The sequence below is a fragment of the Kryptolebias marmoratus genome, linkage group LG17 (genome assembly GCF_001649575.2).
Source record: "Kryptolebias marmoratus isolate JLee-2015 linkage group LG17, ASM164957v2, whole genome shotgun sequence".
NCBI lineage: Eukaryota > Metazoa > Chordata > Actinopteri > Cyprinodontiformes > Rivulidae > Kryptolebias > Kryptolebias marmoratus.
Genome location: NC_051446.1, coordinates 25391180 through 25404375, shown reverse-complemented (window position 1 = coordinate 25404375; position 13196 = coordinate 25391180). Strand labels below are relative to the sequence as shown.

General features: G+C 48.8%; 1 protein-coding gene across 4 annotated transcripts in view; it reads left to right on the top strand.

The window, feature by feature from the left end:
* Positions 1-46: 46 nt before the first annotated feature.
* The window catches only part of fmnl1b (formin-like 1b), a 14157-nt gene continuing 1007 nt past the window's right edge, over positions 47-13196 (top strand). The window contains exons 1-25 of one of the 4 annotated variants that reach the window (XM_017438084.3): positions 47-387; positions 3467-3550; positions 4507-4590; positions 5116-5189; positions 5268-5354; positions 5438-5578; positions 6025-6106; positions 6392-6468; positions 6662-6755; positions 7623-7697; positions 8346-8456; positions 8529-8678; positions 9306-9407; positions 9481-9658; positions 9911-10075; positions 10573-10697; positions 10781-10983; positions 11047-11281; positions 11350-11418; positions 11496-11576; positions 11659-11788; positions 11869-12032; positions 12108-12209; positions 12282-12338; positions 12412-12526. In XM_017438084.3, the coding sequence (XP_017293573.1) occupies positions 241-387; positions 3467-3550; positions 4507-4590; positions 5116-5189; positions 5268-5354; positions 5438-5578; positions 6025-6106; positions 6392-6468; positions 6662-6755; positions 7623-7697; positions 8346-8456; positions 8529-8678; positions 9306-9407; positions 9481-9658; positions 9911-10075; positions 10573-10697; positions 10781-10983; positions 11047-11281; positions 11350-11418; positions 11496-11576; positions 11659-11788; positions 11869-12032; positions 12108-12209; positions 12282-12338; positions 12412-12526 (2932 nt within the window). In that variant the 5' untranslated portion in view covers positions 47-240. Of the gene's footprint in view, positions 388-3466; positions 3551-4506; positions 4591-5115; positions 5190-5267; positions 5355-5437; positions 5579-6024; positions 6107-6391; positions 6469-6661; positions 6756-7622; positions 7698-8345; positions 8679-9305; positions 9408-9480; positions 9659-9910; positions 10076-10572; positions 10698-10780; positions 10984-11046; positions 11282-11349; positions 11419-11495; positions 11577-11658; positions 11789-11868; positions 12033-12107; positions 12210-12281; positions 12339-12411; positions 12527-13196 lie in introns of those variants that run through there. The other 3 variants (XM_017438083.3, XM_017438082.3, XR_005234282.1) reach the window with 3 other exon arrangements.

Genomic DNA, 13196 nt, shown 5'->3' with positions numbered 1-13196 from the left:
TCCTCTTTCATCTCCTCCTCCTCCCTCCTTCCTCCTCCTCCCTCAGCTGTCACTCCGTCACCAGCAGCAGATCCTCTTCCCTCGTTCTAAGGTTTCAGAAAGCTCAGGGATCTCTTCGGCTTGTTGGAGAACCTCATCGTTGGGTCGTCATGGAGACAGCGGGAGGTCAAAGGTCACGCAGGACCCTTCAGTGACTCTGAGTTTTGGATCATTTCTGTGTCGTTTTGGATATTTCCAAGCATGGGAAACTCGGCTGGAAGTGCGGAGCTTCCTCAGGTGAGGGATGTGAAGGAGGGGAAGATTTCCGGGCCGGAGAAACATCGGGCCGGGCCGAAGATCCCGATGCCCCCTGAGGAGGAGCTGGAGGAGCGTTTCAGCGCGGCGCTGGTGAGTCGCAGCAGAAAGAATGTGGAATATTCTGACAATGTGCACGTCTCAGGACGAGCTTATCTGAGCGTCGGACAGGAAACAAAAGAGAGAGAGGACAAAAAAACCAAAATAAAATCAGATAAAATCAAATAAAAGCCCCGAGGAGTCAGGAGTTCCAACACCGAGTCGTTTCCAACCAATAAATCTGATTTAACGAGGTCCAAATGTTACCAAGATGGTTCTGGTTTTGACTTTTCCTTCAGCCACAGTCTGGTTGTTCATTTAAAGGGATAGTTCAGATCTTTCTAAGCTGTGGTTCAGTGGAAAGTTTAGAAAGAGTCAGTATCTAACCTGCTGTGGAACAGCTGCGTGTCGATGGAGCTTATTTCTTGTCTCTGTCAGCGAAATATCTCACGAACCGGTGAGCAGATTTAATAAAACCTACGACTGACTAATGACTCAATTCAACATGGCCGCCACAGCTAATCCTAAAACTGCAGCATGAAAAGCGGCGGGTGATATGCAGCTGTTTTAAATAAATGTATCCATAAATAACGTTTATGAAGCGTTTGGTTCATCAGCCACGGTGATTTTCTACTTTTAAACCTTTTAAATCGGTGAAAAGTGAAAATAAAACCAAGCAGAGAGGAGATCTGAACCTGCAGGATGGATTTTATTCTGTTTTATTCAAAGTTTAACTTTTAATCCGATAAAAAAGCTCCAACGTGTCGTCCTTCCTGGAAGTCTTTACGTTCAGACCTGAAGCAGATCTGAGTCCCGACAAGGAAGTTATGACCAGAATGCAGCCGGACGGCTTCTTCTGTCGCCTCAGTCCGGGAACAGCAGAACCAGAACCAGAACCAGTGTTCAGTTTAAGGCTTGTTGGAAGGATGCCTGAGTTGGTTTCTAACGTTCAGATTCCTGCAGACATCCAGAAGAAACACGACGCCTCTGATCCCCGAACCAAACATGACTCGGTTCTTTTCATGTTCTGACCCAGAAACTAAACGTTCCCCCGCCTTCTGGAGAACCCAACATCAGCTGGTTCTGTCATTCTGTATCGTTTATCTGCTGCTTTCATCTTTGCCTTCAGTGACGACTTTTAAAGTTCATTTAGTTTTCTTCAGATCTTCTCAGGACCCTAACTTTGTGTTTCACGACCCACCGCGGGTCCCCGACCCTGATTTTGGGGGTCGTTGTTCAGGAGGACTGAGGTCTGGATTGGTTTTTACTCCAGGACCTCCGGGCAGACCCATCTGTAGTTCTGACTCCAGGACTTCATGGTCTTGGCTGTGGATGGTCTTCAGGTTCTCGGTGGTTCTCCTCAAACAAAGATCTGGACTTTGGTCTCTGACCCCAAACCTGAAAGGTTCAAATGGGGGTCTCCGGTCCGGTCTGGGGGACTGCTTCCATGATGGATCCAGATCAGGTCTTTAAGGAGCTCCTCTCATGTGAGCAGATCCGTCTGAACGGAGACACCTGATTGGGCGAGAAGCAAAGTGTCTTCAGGAGACAAGAAGAAAGAGACGGACGAGGATGTCCTCATGTCTCCAGCTGTTGAGTTAAAGTTGAGTTTGATTCAGTCCAGTTCTAGTCCCGGTCCCAGTCCTGGTCCTGGGCCCTGTCCTGGTCCTGGTCCTGGTCCTTGTCCTGGTCCCGGTCCTGGTCCCTGTCCCGGTCCAGGTCCCGGTCCAGGTCCCTGCCCCTGTCCCTGTCCTGGTCATGGTCCCTGTCCCTGTCCCTGTCCCTGCCCCGGTCCCGGTCCCTGTCCCTGTCCCTGTCCCTTCCCCGGTCCCTCTCCCTGTCCCTGTCCTGGTCCTGGGCCCTTTCCTGGTTCCAGTCATGGTCCTTGTCCTTGTCCTTGTCCTGGTCCTGGTCCCTGTCCCTGCCCCGGTCCCTCTCCCTGTCCCTGTCAAGGTCCCTGTCCCTGTCCCTGCCCCGGTCCCTCTCCCTGTCCCTGCCCCGGTCCTGGGCCCTTTCCTTGTTCCAGTCATGGTCCTTGTCCTTGTCCTGGTCCTGGTCCCTGTCCCTGCCCCGGTCCCTCTCCCTGTCCCTGTCCCTGTCCCTGCCCCGGTCCTGGGCCCTTTCCTGGTTCCAGTCATGGTCCTTGTCCTTGTCCTTGTCCTGGTCCTGGTCCCTGTCCCTGCCCCTGTCCCGGTCCCTGTCCTTGTCCCGGTTCTCTGATGAGACACCTCTGGATTAAACAAACCTTCATTTCATGAAAGCTGGTGGAAAGTTTGAGGGTCTGAGTGGAGGACACGTTTGGAAGACGGGGACGTCTTCAAGATGAGTCCATTTTTCTGTCTTCGTCTCTTCAGTAAATCTTTTATTTTACGACGTTTTCTGACGTGTTTTAGAGTCGATGCAGAGCTCAAACGTCTGCAGCCGCCGCCAACATGTCCGCCTTCCTCGCCGTCACCACGCGTGTGTGTGTGTGTGTGTGTGTGTGTGTGTGAGGCGGTCATTTGCATGTTTTGTTTACAGAACGAGGCCTCAGGTTTGCCTGTTTGCAGAAACTCGAGCAGCTTCTCTGCTTTGAATGCTGGTTTGCATTTCTCCCAGCAGGGAGCCCACGGCGGGTGATAATGTAAATGTTCTGAGCTCAGAGCTGCAGCAGGAAGGAAACATTTAATCCGAGATCGGGACTTTTATTTAACAACATCTGTTTGTGTTTTAGTGTAAAATAAGAGAAAGCATCGATCGAACTCACGTCGACAATTTCAGCAAATTTACTGCAAACACTGTAAAAAAACCATTTATTTGTTATTTTATCTCAATATAAAATTAATAAATACTTATTTATTTATAGAGTTTTGAAATGAACCAACTTGCTTCATAAAAATCCTGAGTAAAAAGACATTTTATTTGTTTTTAGTTTTTCTCCATCAGATGAATCAACATAAAACGAATAAAATAAACTGAATTTTATCACATTTCTGCTGTAATTTTGGTTTTGAAGCTCCTCTCTGGTCACATCTAACCAACATTTATTGATCGATCGGCTGAATCTCTTTGATGTCCCTCAGAGGACACGTCCCTCAGAGGACACGTCCTCCTTTCCGTTCCTGACTTCTGTTCTCTGGTTCTCCTCGCTCAGAACACGATGAACCTTCCTCCGGACAAGGTGAAGATCCTGTCTCAGTACGAGAACGAGAAGAAGTGGGACCTGATCTGTGACCAGGTACGTCAGATCGTCTCTTCTTCCCGATGGGTGAAGATCAGAGGTGTCCAATCCTGGAGGACGTAGATGTTCCTCTGCTCCTCAGGTTCTGCAGAACCCTGGTAGTCCTCGGCCAGAGGAACCTCTAAAACCTGCAGGGTTGGACTCCTGGTTCCTGTTGAACCCAGACAGATACAGGTCATCACCTCCACCTTCTTCTCCTCCTCCTTTTCCTCCTCCTCCTTCTTTACTTCTCCTCCCCCCATCTCCTCCTCCTCCTTCTTCTTCTTCTTTACTCCTCCTCCTCCGCCACCTCCTCATCCTCCTCCTCCTTCTTCTTTACTCCTCCTCCTCCTGCTCCTCCTCCTTCTCCCCCTCCTGCTCCTCCTCCTTCTTCTTTACTCCTCCTCCTCCTCCACTTCCTCATCCTCCTCCTGCTCCTCCTCCTTCTTCTTTACTCCTCCTCCTCCTTCTTCTTTACTCCTTCTCCTTCTTCTTCTTCTTTACTCCTCCTCCTCCTCCACCTCCTCATCCTCCTCCTCCTTTACTCCTCCTCCTCCTGCTCCTCCTCCTTCTCCCCCCTCCTGCTCCTCCTCCTTCTTCTTTACTCCTCCTCCTCCTTCTTCTTTACTCCTCCTCCTCCTCCTTCTCCTCCCCCTCCTCCTCCACCTCCCCCCCCCTCCTCCTCCTGACCTGATGTTCCTGTTTGCTGTCGGGACAAAAAGCTCAGAGGAGCTCATTAATAATGTACGTCTCCATAGCAACCAGAGGACGAGGGACTGACAGAGGACACCTGTTGTCTCTGCCTCTCAGGAAACAGCTTCGGGGTTTTGATAAAGTGGCCGTCAGATCCTCTCAGTCTCAGGCAGCTGGAGTCCCCCTCCGGGGACGCCTGGACGTGTCTCCGGTCCACCAGAGAGACAAACGAGACAGACAGGCGGCCATGTTTACAGCCCCTCTGTGTGCTTCTCCTGCAGGAACGATTCCAAGTCAGGAATCCTCCGTCGGCTTATCTGGAGAAGCTGAGAAGTTTTCTGGATCACGGAGGAAACAGTCGTAAGGTAAAGAACCCGGAGAACCCGGAGAACCCGGGTCCAGGAGACGGTTCTGCTTCCTGAAACAGAAATAAAACAGGCTGAACTGATTCAACCGAATAAAACTCTTTAATCTTTTTAAAATAATCTGAGGGACGTCCTGGGTAAAAAAAAATAAAATAAACTGACACTTTCGGTGCTTTTTGACATAAAAAATGTTGTAACTTTACCTGAAAAGCACATTTAAGATTAAAATTACTTTAAATTAAACAGAAAACTGCTTGTTTGTTGGTGAACATTCTTTTTATTTAATATAAACGTGATTTAATGATATTTTTACTGATCTAATTTAATTTATTAACATATTTTAGACATAACATATCTTTATCCTGGTTTTCCATCTGCGCTGATCAGAATGTCTCGATTGTTTTCTAAACGCCTCTTTAGCGTCATTTTCTGTCCGGCCTCCGACACGCAAGCATCACTTCCTGTTTAAGGTTTTCAGTGTTATCAGGCAGTCACTGGTCTCTCTAGCTTTAAGTGTTGTCTCAGTTTAGGAGACGTGTCCAGGAATCCACGCAGGTCCTCAGAGAGCTGGAGATCTCCCTCAGGACCAACCACATCGGGTGAGGCCGGTTAAAAACAGCAGCTTTAAGACGCTCGGCTGTGGCGGCCATCTTTTTATTTCCTGTTGTCTCCTGCAGCTGGGCTCAGGAGTTCCTGAACGAGGATAACCAGGGTCTAAACGTTCTGGTGGATTATCTCTCCGTTGCTCACAGCGCCACCGCTGCGTACGTTTCAGCTGCTCCTCTGTTGTCTTCAGAGGCTGAAGTCTGTCTCCTCTCTGATCGTCTGTCCTGGACATCGTCCACAGGTCTGAGACGGAGACCTGGGACAACGGGACGCTGCCCTCGGACAGAAACAAGTCCTGGGAGCGGTCGGCAGAAGACCTATCCAGAAGTGCCAGTAACTCGCCGACGAACAAAGACGGGGCGAGCAAAGGGTTCACCCTCAGGTGAGTCCGAGACCGCGTCCACACCTGAGGACACGTCCTGCAGGTTTACAGACATGCATGATCTGAAGGGACTGCTAGTCCTACTGCTGCTGTTAGTAGTACTACTAACGCAAAATCTACTATTGTTACTGCCGGTAATGCTAATAGTGCTAATGCTAATTCTAATACTGCTAGCTAAACCAGTTCTAAGACTACTGATGCTAATGCTACTTCTTTTCATGCTAATGCCAATAACACTGCTGGTAATGCTAATAGTGCTAATGCTAATTCCAATAATGCTAACATTCTGCTAATTTTAGCTAGCCTTTCACTACTTTTAACATTTAGCTGGTGTTTTGCTACTTTTAGCCTTTAGCTATTTTTTGCTACATTTAGCCTTTAGCTTTGTTTAGCTCTCAGCTCGGTTTCAGCTCTGCGTTCGTTCAGTCTCGTTGTTTCTGGAACAGGCGAGGTCAGAGGAGCTCCCAGAGTCAGAAAGACGACGTTCATCTCTGCATCATGTGTTTACGTGCCATCATGAACTACCGGGTAACTGCGACCTTTGACCCCTGATTAGTTCTCTGCATCCTATATTAAAGCTCAAACTGTTTTAATGAACTAGAGGAAGGATAGATTAAGGTTTTTACTAACTTAAAGATCAACACAATAACTTTAAATCTGCAGCTTCAACAGTAAAAAGTTCAACTTTAAACTTCCTGCTGGAAGTTATTAAATTAAAAGACGTAAAGAAGTAAAGTTTTAATTTGGATCAAACAGGAAACAGAGTTTAAAGCAGGTAAACTTTTTGTTTTTATTTTGATTCAATGTTTTCAGTCGGGGTTTAATCTGGTGATGAAGCATCCGAACTGTGTCAACGAGATCACCCTGAGTCTGAACGACAGGAACCCCAGGTGATCCAAAACATCACAAGTATTCATTTCAAAGCTTGTTTTAGATCCAGATTTACCTGATTTATCACTGATTACATCTTTAAGGGATTCATGTTGTTGCTTTTTATAAATCCCAGCTGCTTTAAAGCCAAACGTGGAGGAATAAATTCAGTTTCAGCTCGTTTATTAAGCTAACGGCCCGTCTCGTCCTCAGGACCAAAGCTCTGGTTCTGGAGCTGCTGGCGGCCGTCTGTTTGGTGAGAGGAGGCCACGACATCATCCTCGCCGCCTTCAACAACTTTAAAGAGGTCAGGTCGGTCGCCGAGAGGGAAATAAACTCTGATCTCGCCCTCTTTGTTCCACTTTACTCCAACCTCGGGTCCCAGGGTTCTGTTCAGGATCTCTGAGGTTCTTCCTGGGTCTGTTGGAGGTCACATGATGACCTCTGAGGCCTCCACTCTGGTTCCTCTCTCTCCAGCTTCTTCTCTTGGGGCTGCTACATCTATCACCGCTGCTTTCTTCTGGATCTGGAGGTTGGTACAGATGTTCCAGCTGTTTGGTTTTTCCACGTCTGTTTTCCATCCTGCGGTTGCGTCCTGGACTGTCTCAGCGGCGTCTTCGCCTGCCTCCATCTTGGATCCTGTCATTTCTTCAGAAATGTTCAGACTTTAAATCTGAATTATTTAAAAACAAAAACGGGAAACAAACTGATGACTGGAACAGATTTTTTTCTGATTTAAATGCTTTTAGCTGAACTTCTGTGCTTTGAGTATTTTTCTAGAAGTTTGTTTATATTTAGGCCACACATTCTTCTTCTGTGGTTTCCAGACACTGAGAGAAACTGACTGAACTGGTTTTAAGAAACTTAAACTTCAGAGTTTCTGGTTTGTCCAAAAACATTCACCTCAGCTTTAACCCTTTCCCTGACAAACGCTCAGGTTTCAGATCTGTTTCACTGACTTTAACACCAGGAGCGACCTTTGACCTCTGCTCTCTCCTGGTGTGGCTGAAACATGCAGACAGACGGGAGCGGGAGGTTTCAGAAACTGGACCTCGTTAAGATCCGTTAATAAAACCCACTGAGCGTCCGCTTGTTGGAGCTTTAATCCTGAAAGCTGCAGCCTCGCCCCGATGTGTGTGTGTGTGTGGTTGATCTGATATTCTCCGTTCCGCAGGTTTGTGGAGAGAGAAGTCGCTTCGAGAAGCTCACGGAGTGTTTCCGTAAAGAAGACAACAACATCGACTTCATGGTAAACCTGAGACCGTCCGGGACGTTCTCGCAGACCGAATCGTCTCACCTTCGCTTCATGCAGTGATTTGTAGAACTCACGTGCAAATCCCTCTCCCTCCCCTCCCTTCTAAGGGTGGTCAAGGTCTTTCTTAACCGGCTCAGGATGCAAGAGGTTAATAATTTATTCTGTTCTTTATAAACGTGGTCCAGCTCCGAGGATCAAACAGGAAACACTGAGCAGGAGGTGTGTTCAGGTGTTTACCTTCATGAAGGTAAACAAAACGACTTTAATGACCCTCAGGAGGAAATAAAACAAACAGATCAACAGTTTCCACTTATTTCAGTTTAATTAGATTTTTTGCAAAACGTCTGAAGAAGAAAAAGTTTGTCTGAATTTGAGTTTTGGTTCATTTTGAGACAGAAGTTGTCTTCTTCTCCTCCGTTCGGTGAAAACAGCAGCAGAGGAAGTGATGCTGCTTCTGTCGAAGACGTTTCCTGTGAAAATAAAAGTCTTTCAGCTGCAGTTTTTACTCGTTAGGACTCAGACTGAGCTGTTTGAGCCTCTCTGCAGACGTCCTGAACGTTTCCTGGTATTTCTGAGAAGATGCAGGCCGTTGGGTGATGAAGAACAGCTCGGATGCTGATCCCAGCTCTGGTTTCTCCTCAGGTGGCCTGCATGCAGTTCATCAACATCGTGGTCCACTCGGTGGAGAACATGAACTTCAGAGTCCACCTTCAGTACGAGTTCACGCAGCACGGGCTGGACGACGACCTGGAGGCAAGTCTGACCTTTGACTCCGCAGGCTTTCGCTCCCGGATCTTTGGACTGATGTCGGGGATTCTTTTTCAGAGGTTAAAGTTCACGGAGAGTGACCGGCTGCTGGTTCAGATCCAGGCCTACCTGGATAACGTGTTCGATGTCGGAGCTCTGCTGGAGGACGCAGAGTCCAAAAACCACCTGCTGGAGCACCTGGAGGAGCTGCAGGAGCTCAACACGCAGGTGGAGGACACACACGCACACACACACACACACACACACGATCCAGTTCTGGTTACCTGCAGTCATTATTTGAGGCCTTTACAGTCACACAGCCTTAAACAGTGGCGGGTCCAGGAGGGAAACCCAGACCTCCAGTCAGTTCTGGGTCTGCCCCGGGTCTCCTCCCTGTGAGGCGACCCGATGCTGAACCTCCTCAGCTCCTCAGCTGACTCCTTATGATGAGGAGGAGCAGCTGGACTCGGAGCTCCCTGAGAGGAAGATCGTTTCAGCCGCTTGGATCCAGGATCTGGTTCCTTCAGTTCTGATCCATCTCCTCCTCCGTCCTCCTCCAGAACCAAGACTCACCCCGACCCGGAGGGAACCTTCCAGCTGTTTTCTTCTTTGAAAACTCAATGAAAAGAGCCAGAAAATGTTTAAAATACAGAATTAGACTCATAAACGTGGAATAAAACAATAAATATTAAAACTGATCGTTATTTACTTTAATGACCGTCTGATCAGATATTTAATTTACAGGTCAGTTCAGTAAAACAGGTTCTGATTATAAATATTTAAACTTTTATTAAAGTTGATGATAATTTAAATATTTTCCCTCCTTCAGATTAGTTGAAACTTGATGTTTTCCAGCTGAACTCCAGGCTGCAGGAGGTGGAGAAGGAGGCGATGGAGAAAGTCTCGGAGCTGGAGAAGAAACTCCTTCAGACCAACAAGGAGGCGGAGCTCCTCAAGGTGCCATTCAGCAGGGTCAGAGGTCAGAGGTCACCCGATCTCTGGTTTTATTCATCGGGTCTCTGTGTCGCAGGAGTCCATCTCCCAGCTGCAGAACCAGAAACCCAAACAAGCGGATCTCAGGTCTCTGAAGGTCCTGGAGGAGCTGCAGCTCAGAGTCCAGGTCCTGGTGGAGCAGGGTCTCCTCCGGGTGGAGCGCTCCCCCTCCGGACAGCTGGAGGTCCAGGTGGTCCATCAGGAGACGCTCAGAGGTCAGGATCAGGTCCAGCTCCTGAAATAATCTTCCTTTAGATGGAGGAAGAGGATGAACCCGAAGGTTTCAGCCTCAGACTCTTTAGATTTAAACACAAAATGTAGAAACTGAGCCTGAAACTGGTGCCGTTTGAAGGCGTTTCCAGATATGTTGGCCTGCGGGTCTGCACTCAACGTAAACAAACGCTGGACCTGCTGTAGTCTGCGCAGGTGAACACACACCTGATTAAATGAGATCCTGATTGTTCCAGGTGACGAAACAGACGCTCCTCCTTCCTCCTCCTCCTCATCTGAAGCTCCTTCAGACTCAGTGATGCTACAACCTCCCCCACCTCCTCCTCCTCCTCCTCCATTAGCTCCGCCTCCCCCACGGGCTCCAGGAAGTGGTACGACCCGGCAGGCAGCGGACGGGACAGGTGGGTCCGTTTTAAAGTATTTTAGCTTTTGGAAGAAAGTTAAAAACCTGCAGTCAGTTTTGGTTTTTAAATATTTGTACAGATTTTTGTTCAGCTGGAAGATCTCATGATGATGGTGATGATTTAGGCTCCGTAAAACAAAAACATGAACCTTCTGGCTCTTCTCTCTGGTCGGTCCAGGAGGGACCCGAGGTGTCCCGGGACCAGAACCCTCCGCAGGGTCTGGATCTGTTCATGTGGTTTTTAAAAGCACGATCTCAAACACTCAGACTTCAGTGAGACAGAAATGTTTATTTTTTTGTATTTTTCGAGTCACCAAGTCGTCCTTCTGCAAAAACTGAATCTGTGGAAAAACTTCAGACCAAATTATCTCCTGAAACTCTGCAGTTTCTGTGTAAAAAAACAACTTTTCAAATCAAACCTGCTTCAGGTTTCCTTTTAACGGCCGGAGGAGTCAAACCTGAGGATCTGAATCTGTTGTTGTTGTTTTCTTCCAGGCTGTAAACAAAAGAAACCCATTCAGACTAAATACCGGCTGCCGCTGCTGAACTGGGAGGTTCTGAAGTCCAGTCAGGTGTCGGGAACCGTCTTCAGCGAGCTGGACGACGAGCTCGTCCTGCAGGTTCGATCAGGTTGTTCTTCTTCACCAGGAGGCAGAAAAATCTAAGATCATGTCAGAGAGTCCAAGCCTTGCTTCTGTTTCAGGAGCTGAACATGGACGTGTTCGAGGAGCAGTTTAAAACCAAAGCCCAGGCCCCCCCTGTGGATCTGGGGACCCTGCAGAGGAAAATGACCTCCAAGTCTCCCAGCAAAGTGTCCCTCCTGGAGCCCAACAGGGCCAAAAACCTGGCCATCACTCTGAGGAAGGAGGGAACGTCTGCGTCTGACATCTGCAGCGCCATCGAGACGTACGTTTGACGCTTCACCTCCTCCAGCCGAACGATCCGGCGGTTAAACTCCCGTCTCTCCAGGTACAACCAGGAAGCTCTGAGCCTGGACTTCCTGGAGCTCCTGCAGCGCTTCGTTCCCACCGAGAGCGAGATGAAACTGATCCAGAACTTCGAGGCCGAGGGCCGGCCGCTGGACGAGCTGAGCGAGGAGGAGCGCTTCATGGTCCGCTTTGGGAAAATCCCAGGAGTGGAGGAGAGGATCCGAACGCTCACCTTCATGGGGAACTTCCCTCAGAGCGTCCAGATCATCCAGCCGGTGAGTCCAGGTCAGACCGGATCTCACGGACCCACTCGGATCTGTGATTAAACCAGAATCTCTTCCAGCAACTGAACGCCGTCATCGCAGCGTCCATGTCCATCAGATCCTCTGGCAAACTGAAGAAAATCCTCGAGGTAAACGGTCTGAACAAACATTTACAGGACAGTAAAATGTCTCAGCTTTTATTTTGAAGCAAACTGATGATTTAAAGATCATCCTGGCGTTTGGGAACTACATGAACAGCAGCAAGCGAGGCCCGGCGTACGGCTTCCGCCTGCAGAGTCTGGATCTGGTGAGAAACTGGATCCTTTGGTTTGTAGAGTTTATATCTGCAGGTATTTAGTTCCTCCTGTTCTGTGACTCGTCCTTCGAAGCTGCTGGACACCAAGTCAACGGACCGCAGGCAGACGCTGCTGCACTTCATCGTGAACACCATCCGGGACAAACACCCGGAGCTGCAGACCTTCTACACCGAGCTGAGCTTCCTGGACAAGGCTGCGCTCGGTAAACCCGCACTCTGACATCACACGGCTGCAGTTGCAGTTCGGTTCTCGCTCAGGCTGACCTCGAACCCGTCTCTGCAGTCTGGTTGGACAGCGTCCTGCAGGACCTGCGAGCCCTGCAGGCAGGGATGGAGGCGATGAAGACTCAGGTCTCTGCAGATGAAGCTCATCCCGTCCTGCAGGAGTTCCTCAGCAGAAACGCTCAGCTGCTCGACTCCCTGGTGGCTGATGGGAAAACCGCTCAGGTCGGCGTCACTTAACCTGATTAACTAAACCCACGCTGGGCGGTTCTGGTTCTGAGTCGGGCTTCTGTTCCGCAGGAGGTCTACGAGTCGACTGTGGAGTACTTCGGGGAGGATCCTAAAACCAGTCCGCCCTCCATGTTCTTCCCCGTCTTTGTCAGGTTCATCAAAGCGTTTAAGGTCAGAGGTCACGCACAAAAACAAACAGGTTTGTAGTTCAGCCGATAATCGTGTTTTTATTTGTTCTCACAGCAGGCTGAGCAGGAAAACCAGCTCACCCCGAGCGCCGAACGCACAGGAAACAAGGCGGTGAGTCGGGTTTCACGGCTGTTAGCAAAACATCAGCAAGGAAACCTTAATAATTATCAGTTTGATGCTTCAGGTTCCGGCGAAGCCCCGGATGCCTCAGATGGATCTGATCGCTGAGCTGAAGAGGAGGCAGGTGTCTTCTCAGGTCAGGGAGGAGAAGGACGGCGCCATCGAGGACATCCTCACAGGTGAGACAGGAAGGAGTTTCTTCATCCAGGCTAACAGCTAGCTAAACGTAAAAGAACGCTAACACTCTGCCCTTTGTGAGGCTGCAACTTTACTCACCTCACAGAAGGTTATTATAGCGTTTAAAATCAACAAACCAGCGCTCATTTAGCTGCCTGTTAGCCTGGAGAGACATCTGTTCAGTCATCCAGGCCATGGTAAAAACAAAACCAACTGGACCTTTATCCTGTGGCTGAAGAGGAGAGTTTATGGGAGATTTGGACGGGTGAGTGAATACTTTTGGCAGTATAGTGTAACGTTATTCTGGATATTTCTTCTCTCCAACAAGTACCTCTGCTGCACCAGCAGGTGGAGATAAAGGGACAGTTTATAATTTGCTTTCAGACTTCTTCAGCTCATAGAAACTCTGCTGCTGCTCCGTCGTTTAGCTTTAATTAGGCCCGAGCAGCGACAGCGCTGCGAAGGCCTCCTGTATTTCGTGGAATTCTTATTATTATTCTGACTCCAAAATCGCAAATTTGAGGGCTTTCCCATATTCAAAAACTCACCAAACTTCACGGAAAGTTGTCCCCCGTGTGAAATCGCGTGATTCTAATGTAATCGAAAGTGGGCGTGGCCAAACTGCTCCACATCGCCCCCTAACGTGAGATAGGACGAACCGTAAGTCGTAGA